We start from the raw sequence: 12,934 nt of genomic DNA, 5'->3' as shown, positions 1-12,934 counted from the left end.
TTTAAATAAATAATATTTTCATAATTCAGTTAACAGTCTGGACTAAAATGCATCCAAATGCAAATCAAACATTCACCTTTTAATCTCGTTTCCATAAGCTGGAATATGGTTGTTTTGCAATACCTACGCGTTTATTAATTCAAAGTTTCATCCATCCAAACAATAATTTTTATGATTTCAACTAGTAGAACTTTTTGTAACCCTTATGTATGCAGCACCCTTAGGCTTTTTTTTTAAATCATTTTTAGGTTTTAAATTTTTTATAAAAAACAAAGTTTTTTGCAACTTACCCCTTTTTCTAAAGCCTAGTCCACACTAGGCAACATGAACTGCGATTTTTGTATGAGATGAACTTTGTTGTCTGTTGTTGTTGTTGGAAACCTGAGACGGTCTCAGTGTCTCCCGAAGAAAATGGGAGACGCTGAGACCGTCTCGAGACGAACCGTCTCCTAGTGTGGACTAGGCTTAAGTAGGGTGAAAATTGCATGTTTTTGTCAATTTAAAAAATAATTGGCGAAACCAATAATTTTTCTGATAACGTCAATTTGATGTCCCATCAACCTTAAAGTTTTTGATGCACAAGCGGTATGATTACTTGTTAAAATAAGTTTTTAGAAGCCAGTGAACTTGAAAAGTGTCGCATAATGCCCCAGTTGACGGAAACTCTAATATGGTTTATGCTATTAAAAATTGAAACTCTCTTCCGACAAATTCAAATCGGTTATCTGAAGGTAACTGTAATCACTGCACAGTTTTACCGAGAGCTTGAAAGCTTGGTTGTTTTAGCTTTAGCTTTAGCAAACGGTTCACTGGTGAGCTTTCTAGCTGTGTTATTCATTTTTACGAAATGAATGTATGGTGGGGTGGATTTGGGCCACTTTTCAACCCGAGCTATTCCTCGAAAGATATAGCTTGCGCGTGTGTATGTGAAACATTTTGTCCTGATCGCTATTCGGCAGAGGGCAGATGGTTTGTTTACATACAAAAAATGAACCCTGTGTGGTAGATTCGAAAACAAATTCATTCACCGGTAGAATGCAGCGTATGCAGCTGCTGCGTTTCGTACGTTTGTAATTTGTAATTTATTGTTGATCAACGTTTTTTATAAGGGTATTTCCTCTCGAGTGCATCACAATTTCTCCGGTTCGGTATTTGAAAAATCCTACGGCAATCGTCCGCCACAATGAAGTGTTTCGGTTGTTATTCAGTGAAAAGATTAGTTGTAATTGAACGTTCGCGTACGCGTTTCTCTAGCAGCCTCAGCGGCATTGAGATTGTGTCACCGATTAGCATTTGACCCCGTTCTTGAGGCCGCCCACGCGTATGATAAAATACACTGATTAATGGGGGGCAGTTATGAAGATTCATTATCACAGAAATAGACTTGTTTGCAATGATTACAGTGTAAAACAAAGTTCTCAATGAGAATGTTTATTGCGCCTAGTGTCGTCTGTGGCCCGGAGGAAATGGTTAATGTTTTCCATCTGTCGAGAGCACATCAAAATGGTAGTTTATTCGGATAATAACCAAAGCTGTACCTCGTGTTGTTGGCTGTTGCCAGTTGGCTAATGATTTGGAAAAAGGTCGTTCCATGGTAGCAGAAATCTGGGCTCGTGTGGCTACCTTATAAGCTAATCCGGATGACGCAGCACTTGGAGAACTAGTATATTCATTAGCAGCTGCTGCACATTTCGAGCGAGACGCCACCAGCTAGTATACGGCGTTGACTTCGAGCACATGTTCCATTCCGTTCGAAAGGCTTTAGATAACTGGACTAATGCCTAGACACTCAGTTTTTATTTTCGGAATAGGCACACACGGTTCGCCAAACCCTTTGCTGGATCAGTGATAAGCAGGAACGGTTGTGGAGTGGTTCTGGAAAAAGTTCGATCAGCTTTCGTTATTTATTCAAGTGTCTCTTAAACGGAGTTTTGTCAAAAGTTCTCAATGGACAAAAGTGATGTCAGGAACGGAAAAATGTATCGAAACCTACCCCAACATGACAACGGTCTGTCGGAACCCACCGTTCAAGGTAAGAAATAAATGGCCATTATTCCTTAGTTTCTTGTTCAAATGCACACCAACAATCGCTTATCGGTTGATAACATCTTAAGCGGCCTAGAGCGGTCAGAGTGTTATCATGTGAATCGAATTGAATCGATCCCGATAGTGTCCACAACGAATAGCCAGATTTTTAGATTGATTGAATTTCATTCAATAATGAATGAAACAAATTTACTTCCCGCGTTTTTCAAACTGCAAAAGATCTGCTGGATTGTATTCGGGAATCGACATGTATGTTACCAAAAATAGAAAGCCACCACCCGCCGAGTTCGGCTCTACGACAAGCACGTGTAGCCTTGAGAAATGGTTGTTTATTTTTAAGCAAACCCTAGGACAGATAACACTAAGCAATCGTCTGATAAGCAACTAATAAGGGACCAGATTCTGATTTTGTTGCACCAAATTGACATGCCTTTATGAATTAGGAAGAATCGTATTGCAAACTTATAATAGGTCTCAACGATTGCTCTTTCCGGCCATTGGACTATGGGAGATCAGGTGGCCAAAATTCGGAAAAGTGATTGTCCCCAATACTTTTGTGTATATTTTAATTTGTGGATAGACACTTTGGTTGAGAGAAGTAAAAAATTTTGGGGCTTCAGGAGTTACCATACTCGAGATATTGATAAATAAAGAAGAAAAAAGACAGATAAAACTATATTTTAAGGAAAAAAAACATGTTTAAGGTCACTAATAACAAAAAAAAAAAAATTAAAAGTATAAACATCGTTGTAAACGTTGAAAACAGGCTTTCCAAACGAAGGTGACTCTGGGGTTTAAAAGAGTTTTAATGCAATAACATGCAGCGAAAAGATCTAGAGCGCTTTGAAAGCTGTGCCGTACTCTGCCAAGCAACCAAAAGTTCGAATATCACTTAAAGAACGAACTAATAAGTTCATATATAGCTGTACAAAAGTTATGTGGAACTTTTTTGCTGTTCAAAATGTTTTTTTGAGGTCCATGGAACTTCATTCTTTATCAAGTTCAGCCAATACTCAAAAAAAGGTTTAAAGTACTGTTTTGGTTTCTGTTTCTACTTTTTGGGAACTTTAAAGTTTGTATGAAGAAAAACAATCTACTTGTTACGTAGGTACTTCTCATTTTTTTTTTTTCAAAATCAAGTAGCTATCAAAGGGTTGCAAGTCTTTTTGTACGGCTCAATAGTTCGTAAAAAATCTCTGTTGTTGTTGTGTTCCCAGAAGAATGAAAAGCAAGTTGACTAAACTAGAGTAAGGTACACCGGGGTAAGTGTGGACGGTTTTTCGTATAGTTCAACTTTAGAAAATCATTAAAAAATCAGCAGTGGAGCAATTTTCATAAAATAACATTCAATGTGATGCAGAACATGTTGTTTACAAACGCTGAAGAGATGAGCTCGATAGAAGCAAAGCGAAAAAAGTTATCACGTAAATTGTAATGGACTGCTGGTGTCTTCACTTACCCCGATTTATGGGGTAAGTGTGGACGGAAGATTTTCCCTTTGGTTTCTAAGGAAATTTTCAAAAAATTTGTATTTTCTTGGTCAAATACGTTATTTTATTGCTCGAACCGTTCAAAATTTTGAAAAAAAGTTCACGATACACGTTATTATTACACGTTATTATGTGTAATTTATGCTACAGGACACGAGTTCCGATTTTATCAAAAACACTGAACAAACAAGTACTTTACGAAACTTTTCATGATCCGAATGCTTAATTTAGCTAAATAATGCAATTCATGAAGGATGAAGGACAGAAAATTGAAAAAATGTGTAAAAATCAAGTTTTTTTAAAGCCGTCCACACTTACCCCAGGCAGGGGTTGGAGACAAAATTTTAATTTTTGTAAATAAACTCTTTTTTCTTCATTTTTAACCGCCGTTTCTTTTCCTAACTGGTTGTTTGGAATGTAAGGATTGTTTCAATGTAGAGTTTTTCATCGAGAGCCAGCTAGTTTACGAGAAATTGGCAATTGAAAAATATGCACATCACCTCGACATCGTAGGTGAAAATAGAAAATTCGCAAAAAATCGTTGTAAACATCCGTTATTGTCGGAATTGTATCTTTTTTACAGTTATTGGATAGATTACAAGTAAATTGAACATTCTGCTTTAAAAGTTTGAGAAAATAGGACACAGTATTGTTTTAATAGTCATCGTCCACACTTACCCCGCGTCCACACTTACCCCGGTGTACCTTATATGTTTATTCAAGCAAGTGTGACAACTGAATGAATGAGCTTTCACACAGGTAGTGGTATTTATACCAGCAGGTACTCCTAGCGTGATTTATATGCTGCTTATAAAGTGGATTTTAAAGCTGGTTAGAAGTTGTTTGACGATTTATGCGAACTTTTTGTTAACTTTAAAGTTCGTTTAACTACTTAAAAATTGAGCTGAAAAGAAGTTGTATTAGCATACTCGATTATCAAGTGAGTTGAGAGGACAGCTTGAGATAAGATTCTACAATGAAGCGAGTCGAGAAGACAATTTGGAAAAGCGGGTCGAGAGGACCGCTGAAATATCTTATCAATTGAAATATCTTATCAACAGCTTGAAATTCGGAGAAGCGGGTTTAATCATCTTATCAATTGAAAACCAAGCGGGTTGAGAGGACAGTTTGGAATAAGATTTAATTATGAAGCGAGTCGAGAGGACAGCTTGAAATTCGGAAAAGCGGGTCGAGAGGACAGCTTAATTATCTTATTTATTGAGAGTCAAGCGGGTTGAGAGGACAGCTTGAGATAAGGTTTATCTATCAAGGGAATCGAGAGGACAGCTTGAAATTCGGAAAAAGTGAGTGAGAAATATGGAAAAAAGCGTGTCGCGAGGATAAATTAATAATCTTATCAATTGACAACCAAGCGGGTTGAGAGGACAGCTTGAGATAAGATTTAACTATGAAGCGAGTCGAGAGGACAACTTGAAATTAGGAGAAGCGAGTCGGGAGGACAGCTTGAAATATGGAATAAAGCGGGTCGAGAGGACAGCCTAATTATCTTCTCAATTGAAAATCAAGCGGGTTGAGAGGACAGCTTGAGATGAGATTTAACTATGAAGCGAGTCGAGAGGACAGCTTGAAATTCGGGAAAATCGAGTCGAGAGGACAGCCTTATTATCTTCTCAATTGAAAATCATGCGGGTTGAAAGGACAGCTTGAGATAAGATTTAAATATGAAGCGAGTCGAGAGGACAGCTTGAAATTCGGGAAAAGCGAGTCGAGCGGACAGCTTTAATATGGAAAAAGCGGGTCGAGAGGACAATTAAAATAACTTATCATCTGAAAATCAAGCGCGTTTCAAGGACAAGGTGAAATAAGACTGAACTTTGGAGCATGTTGAGAGGACGGCTCAAATAAATGGTTCAAATTTAAATCTTAGAATTGTGGGAAAAAAACAAAATTGGAAAGTACTGTGTCCCCATTGAAGAGTGAAGAATGGGATGAGGAATCATGTAGATCGAAAGATCTGCTTAAGTTAAGAACGAAACATGAAGTCGAGAACGAATCATCTGCTTAAATTAAGAACGAAACAGCACGAATAAATTGTTTCAATTTCAAGTGAGTGACTTCTTGACAGTGTGTTGAGAAGACAGCTTTGGTATTTGATCAAATTTATAATAAAGCAATTTGAGGAGGCATCTTTTGATAAAAGAGAACAATGACAATGACAGCTTTAACAAATTGATTTAAATGGCTGGATTACTGTGGCGTGGCGCCTGGTCCAATGTTCTTACAATACTTTTTCAGAACAACTTCGTTCTCGATAAGTTGTGCCTTGTGCATTTATCTTGTTGCCAGAGCGAAATTTGTAGATTCTCTTCGGGTCCAAAGAAACCACTTAACAACGCTGTAATCCAAGTCCATTGCAGCCAATGTTAGAAACGCTTAGTGGTTTCTTTGCAATCTCCTAAATTCACTCAGGTTACAAGATGAATGCATAACTTTTCAAGAATGAAGTTGATCTTGATAAATATAAGTTAGAGTGTGCTTGAGGATGGAGGTCATAAGGCTACTTTTTTATACGGGATTTTCATCCTCTGGGATTATTCATCCCTAGTCATGAGGCTACGCTGTCCAGTTTCAAACTATTTATGTTCCTTATTTATATTTAGTCAATTTTTGTCATGATGAATATCTTCAAAGGAAAAAGGTGATGGGGGTTCCATCAGTAAACCATTTTTTTTAATTCAATGATTGAAATAATTTTTAGAAAAAAAGTCTAAACCATACACCAAGGTAGAAAAAATCCTTGTTGAATCTGACAAATTTTATTTTTCAAATAAGATCGTGTTAGTTTTTTTGAAATTTAAACTCTATTTATTTGGTTTTAGAATTCCCAGGATTTTTCAATCGTTTCTCGGGATTCGCGAATTCCTGATTTTTTAATTTCCGTTATGGACACTGTAGTTTTGGCTTTTGGTTGTTTCAAATGTTTTATTTACAGTGTTATTGGTGGATGGATATCTCACCTGGCCTTCCAGATGGGATTAAATTTCGCCCTCGAAATAGTTTTCGTCTGGTATCGGTATCGGTAGCATTCGTTTCAATGAAGTGGTGGGCATACCATATGGATTAGATCTTATCTGATAACGATGTAAGCTCCACTTTACTGTGTGTATTTTTTTATTAACAAATGGAATGTTTGTGAAATTCTAACCTTAGATGAAGGAAATTCTCCCATCTTTAAGAGCAAATAAACATGGCTAGACTAATGAAGACAATCCAGAATCAACCAACAAATACAAGATACGTATTATCTTGTATTTTAATGTTATTTGAATATTTACCAAGTCAATAATACTCAACGCATCAACAAAGGTCGGAATAAATCAATAGGTTACCCATCTGTAATATTCTCAAATTAAAATTTGCCAAAGCTTTTATCACTTTTGAGGGTCGTTTTTTGCTTTGCGAATGATGATAGAAAACAACATACATACATATTTGGAAATGTGTTAATTTGTTTTACTCATCTCTTCTCCTGTAGGTTCCATATTCGGTACCTACCATTAATTTTTCCATTTGTTATTACTATTATGTGGTTGAAATTTCTTTTTTATCAATTCAGCTCATCAATCGCTTGGAATTTGTGGATGCAAAAAATATTTAATTTTTTTTCTAGCGCATTTCTATAACCTTCCCAATTGTTTTTCATTGATGTCACCCGACCAGAGCGTCCCCGAGGGGTTGGTTTGGATGTAAATAAACTAACGTTATCGCCAGTATCTATCTGTTTGAGGATCGTTTTGGAAATGACATGTTCAGGTATTTTCAACAATGGAAAGGAATCATTCAATTGTGAAGGTTTTTTTTTTCGTATGCTGTCATCAACATCCGGTTTTTAGCGATATGGTTGACAATGGTTGGAATGCAGATGGATAATTATTTTTGCATGCTGCTCAGATGTTTCCAAACGATAATGTAAACAAAGATAAAAATTAGGGTTTGGAAATTTTGAATGCCACACTAAGCAAAATTGAAATTCTTGGAATCCTGCCCTGCATGATTGATTAACGAAGGCTGCGCCTCAAAAACTTCAAAATAAATAAAATGAAACTTTTTTTTTACAACTAGTTTTATCAGGCCTTTTACTTTTGAAAAGTTTTAATGTGCTGAGTGTTTTTAAAACTGAGAATTTTAGGAACCGTTCAGATAACACGTGGACAGAAAACTGAGATTTGTGAACCCCTCGCCTCTCCGTGGACAGGCGTAGACATTCAACAAACCCCCTTCCTCGAATGCCCAGATTCGAAATCTTGTTTTATTTTCTAAATCCAATATAACCAATCAAAAATTTTCAACTTTCAGTCATTAAAATAGTGGATTTGAAAGATAAGATAAACATTTCCTATTACAAAATAAAAGACAATTTTTGAAATTTAGAAATCATTATATTTATTACTTGCCTGAAAGCGGCTACCAATTCGTTTTAGGCGCTCATTCAACACAAGAAAGCGCTGAAACTCGTTCCTTGGGTTGCATAGCTCTTCAGCCATTACTTTCAACAAAATTCAGATATTTCAAAAAATGGTTTACGTGGAAAATTATCTTCCGTTTTCTCGAGAAGAACAAACAAAAATTGATGGGTCAAGCGAACATACTTATTTTTTTTGCAATCATTGGATCCAGAGCATCAATCTCGACTTTATATTTGTAGTACAAACTTAATATTTAATGTTGCTTTTATTTTTTTCCTTAAATGCAAGCAATTTCAGGATTTTAATCAAAACGTATAATACTTATTTACCTTTCGAAAATAAATACGTTTAAAATTAAGGAAAAAAAACGGTGACACAATCAACACAATTCAAAATAACCTTTTTTGTCGACCGGGTTCGGGCTCCAAGATAAGTCTTTCTTACACAACACACACACAATTTACTCGCAAAATTCTAGTTTTCCTCCGTTTGCCATCAAATTTTCAAGGATTGAAAAATAACTATTAAACTTCATTTTACCATTTTACTCGTATTTAATTTACAGTCCATACGCAAATGCCCGCACCTTGGCCTCAACCCCCGCCATAAGATTCTGCACAACCTGTGAATCAACCGTTTTTCGCATGTAAACCCATACTTTCTTCAGTTCCTCGACTGTCTTCACTACATTAGGTCGTTTTAGAAGGTGCTGCTTCATAATCGCCGAATACTTCTCGATGGGGCGGAGTTCCGGAGTGTTGGGAGGGCTGAACATTTTCGACACGAAATTGATCTTATTGTCCGCAGTCCGGAGTAGTGGCATGAGGCCAAATCCGGCCAGAAGATTGTTGGGACGTTATGGGCCTTCAGGAGAGGAAGCAGCCGCAACTTTTTTTTTTCAGTTGGTAACCACAGGTGGTAAATCCCGGTTTACGGATTGTATTCCAAGGAACGGCGAGCCACCGCGTCCCCTCAGTTTGCTACTGTGGGTCCATGGGTACAATGGGAAGACTCATGATATACTCCGTGTATACCCCCTACTCCCTAAACTCCACCTGGGTCCGCAGACCTAGTTCCCACCTCGAACTATTTAGTACACTATGCTTCGATAGTGGGAGGTCTATTCGCGCTAATGCGCTCCAAGGCAATACTCATTAACGAGACCACTTTCAGCAAAACCTCATCCTTACGACTCGACGCCTGAACTCTCCTCTAACGACTTGAGAACCGACATCTCCTCGCAATGACTCGTGATTCCCACACAAACCTCTCCTCTTCGCGACTTGAGGCCTGATCTCTCCTCTAACGACTCGAGATCCGACCCCTCCTCGCATCGACTCGAAGTTTACCTCTCCTCTGCACGATTCAAGGCCCGATCTCTCCTTTAACGACTTGAAATCTGACCTCTCCTCGTAATGACTTGAGGTGACCACTTGTACCTCTCCTCTTGTTGATAAGGGGCCTGATCCCTTCTCTTACGACTCGAGACCCGACCCCTTATCAGGAGGCACTCTTCGTGTACACCTGTCCGTTCATCGTGTCCTTGGTCACGAAAGGTGCACTCCGCTTCCCGCACGTGCAGATGGCTTGCTAAACCAGGAATTTATACGCAAATTTGGACATCTTCTAAGTGCGGACATGCTCCGGAACGCTAAACTTATCCTTGGCCGTGAAAAACAGATCGCCGGGGATCTGTTTGAAGTTGGCCTTCTCATAAGTTTCGTCGTCCATAATGCAGTATTCAACTTTCGTCAGCATGTTGAGGTACAACTTCCTGGCACGGGTTTTGGCGGACTTGTTCTGCTTCTCGTTGCGATTAGAGGCCTCTTATACCTTGAAGATTCGAAGCCCAGCCTTAGTTTTGGCCTTCTGGACAAAACTTCGGCTTAGGTGCAGCTTCTTAGCCACATCCCGAACGGCGGCGTTCGGGTTTCGGTTGAAGGCCCCAACTTCGCGGTTGTGATTTTTGATGTTGTACGGAATGCTTTTTCCTTCACTTCTGGGCTTCCGAATCGTTCCTCGAACCGCTTAATCACTCGCGACACCGTGGAATTCGCAATTCTCAACGTCTTAGCGATGAAACGATGGGAGAGATCCTTGTTCTCGTGATGAATGCGCAAGATTTTATCAAGCACGAGCTGTTCTTTCGACTCCATTTCCGCAAGTTTTGATAACAGGACTTTAAAACTTGCAGTATGTAAACAATGCACTATGAACTAAATCCACCCAAATTTTATTAAATTCCACCCAACGGTTAAAAACTTACAGAAATTTCATAGTGTGGCAATTTCATCGTGGACACCCTTTAACTTTTGAAAGCATAGATGAAAATTGATGAAATTTTCAGTGAAGCTGAATGTAATGTGTACGTGTGAAAAATTTGGTAAAATCTGTCAAGTGGGTTTACCAATACTGAAGTTCATTGACAATTTTTTTATGGACAGGATCGAGATAAATCCAGGGAAGTCCCAGTGGGAGACCCGAAACAGCAGGAATTCAACTATTCGACCAAAGTTCACATAAGCACTCGTTAAAAAAGTCCTTAATGATCCAATAGTGAGCTAAAAAAAGCTATTTAATTCCATGAAATTAAGGAATGCGAGAGGGGTTTTCAAACTCAATCCGAAAATATCAATAGAGGAAGTGATAAAAACATAAATTTTTCTATCTGGTTCGACTAGTGACTAATACAAAGGCCTGAATTTATTTCCACAAGGTAGAAAAGCTGTCCACCGGTAAAGTAACAAAATACGGTGGTCAAATCGAGCGCAAAATATTTGTACTGATAGTGGGGAGATATTTTGAAAAATTTCGTAATGGACAGCCAAACGAACTCTTTAGCGATCACCTGGCAGGTTTTCAGCCAGCAACCTTTTGTGGACAAGTCTCGCCTGTATTTTTTGCAGATAAACAAGGAGAAATATTTGAAAAAAATCATGTCTAGTACTCGAGGAGTCTAACGATCTGTAGAAACTAAAAATCACTCAGTGTTTCATAACGATTGACACGATGAATAGATGAATATACAAAGAAAACTGCCTCCAAGTGCGACGGTTAAAACGTCTCTAATAAAATAAAAAAAAAAAAAAAAAAAAAAAAAAAGAAAAAAAAAAAAAAAAAAAAAAAGTGCGACTGTTTTCCCTGCAAAGCACTTCAATAGGTCCCAAAAAATTTATACTCTGTTTTAGATGGATCTGGAGTCGTGTCATTACGCAAAAACTGTGATGGGGTGATAAAAAATAAAATATGTTGTATTTGTGCCGAAGGAGGACAATCGACCAAATTCGTTATAGCTTCGACCAAATCCAAAATTTGGAATTATATTGAACGCCACGCTTCAGGAAAGAGAGAATGTTATCAAGAATAGCCTACATTTGAGAAAGGGTGGTTCATAGTATGTGTTATAGATGGCGCACATGTTGCCCAAAAATTAAAGTCGAAAAACTTCTTCATTGGACGCTATCTCAAAAACCACTTGAAAGAACATCAAAAAAAAATTTGCACTTGTATTATAAACATCACCAGGTAGATTCGCTGAAAATTTCATCAATTTCTAGCCATGCATTAAAAAGTTATTCACAAAACAAAGTGTTGCATGTTTTTAAAATACACTCCTTAAACTTCAAGAAATGTATGAGAAAAGCTTCACATTTGAACGCATCGCACTCGTGAGTTCAATAACCTCGCTCGTAATACGGCTCATTGGCAAGCCCAATCCTAGTTTGCCAGGGTTTGACATGTCAGAGAGCAATCGGAGTTAAGTGGGACACATTCCTAATTTGCCCGATGTATTCAGGTCTCCTCCAAATCCTACCCATTTCATTTACCCAGCTTTCCCCCGCGGTGAAAAATTTGGCCAGCTAGACCTAATCGGAACTAAATACATTTTCGCTGGTTGGAACACCTGTTTGTGGATGAACATCTTATTTCTCAGGCACAATGTCTGGATCTGATTTGGATTCCTCTTTCCTTGAGATTAAGAGGTCAAGGACACTAATCCCTCACACTATCCCTCAACCTCCTTTTCCACTGTGAATTTTATCGAGCTTCGTCAGGAGTTTAGAAGCCCCAATGTCTGCATGAGATAACGCTCCTTTACCGAGGCAAGGATGTCATCAACGTAGCGCCACCAGACACGTGGGAAAAGTTTTTCTGTTTTCTTCAAATCCGTTTTCAAGTCGCTCATAAAAATTTCCGCCGTTTGTTTAAAAAACTTACCCCGTGCATGGTTCGTGCATACTTCTGCAACTGCGAGGTAGGTTTCTATTTCGTTGGGAGGCACCCGGCGAAGTTCCAAGTGCCCCCGTAAGCTGCTGAGGGCGTTCGAGGTTGGTACACTGGGGAAAAGTGCGGAGACGTCAAAAGAAACCAATATTGCATTTCGACGGCCTTTAAATCCTTTGAGGCGCTCAGGCTCAACCACTATTTTTTTTACACTCTTGCATGCTGCACAACCATGCTGCCATTTTTCCGTTGGTGTACAAATGTTTGAAGAGATGGATCGCATAGCTATCGGGGTTTTGTGGATTTCGGCAAGCAATAGAGAGAAGCGACTTTCGAGTTCGGAACAAGTAATTTTCATTCTAGGTTGGCATCATCCATCAAGAGGCGGCTTTCTGTCTTACGACGTTGGCCTCCTCAATCATCGTGTTGAGTTGATATTTTTACCTACGATTTTTGAAAATGCATTCCATTTGGAAACACCTCTTCCCCTGAGCTGTCCACGTGGTATGTGCATGGTCCCTTAATAGGTTAGTAGAGGAGGGGTCCTCAATAGACGCTGTGACTCACCGGTTAGAAAAAATTAACTGAGGAAAAAAATGAAACTCGTTGAACCTTTTTTTGACGGTCGCCATGCAAGGCGAAACTTCATCGTTTGGCTCTTCGAATGTGTTTTCATCAACAGAAACGGAAAACAGTTCACAAAAAACCAGGCATCAGACCCGGCTGAATTTTAAAAAACCTTTTAAC

The 12,934-nt window shown here is 38.5% G+C and overlaps 1 protein-coding gene across 1 annotated transcript in view; it reads left to right on the top strand.

Moving 5' to 3' along the window:
- Positions 1 to 1,059: 1,059 nt before the first annotated feature.
- The window catches only part of LOC129740431 (sodium-independent sulfate anion transporter-like), a 64,070-nt gene continuing 52,195 nt past the window's right edge, over positions 1,060 to 12,934 (top strand). The window contains exon 1 of the mRNA XM_055732102.1: positions 1,060 to 2,032. Within this exon, the coding sequence (XP_055588077.1) occupies positions 1,948 to 2,032 (85 nt within the window). The 5' untranslated portion in view covers positions 1,060 to 1,947. The remainder of the gene's footprint in view (positions 2,033 to 12,934) is intronic.

Source organism: Uranotaenia lowii, chromosome 1 (genome assembly GCF_029784155.1).
Source record: "Uranotaenia lowii strain MFRU-FL chromosome 1, ASM2978415v1, whole genome shotgun sequence".
NCBI lineage: Eukaryota > Metazoa > Arthropoda > Insecta > Diptera > Culicidae > Uranotaenia > Uranotaenia lowii.
The sequence above is the reverse complement of the archived record's forward strand: the minus strand, read 5'-3'. Positions and strand labels throughout refer to the sequence as shown.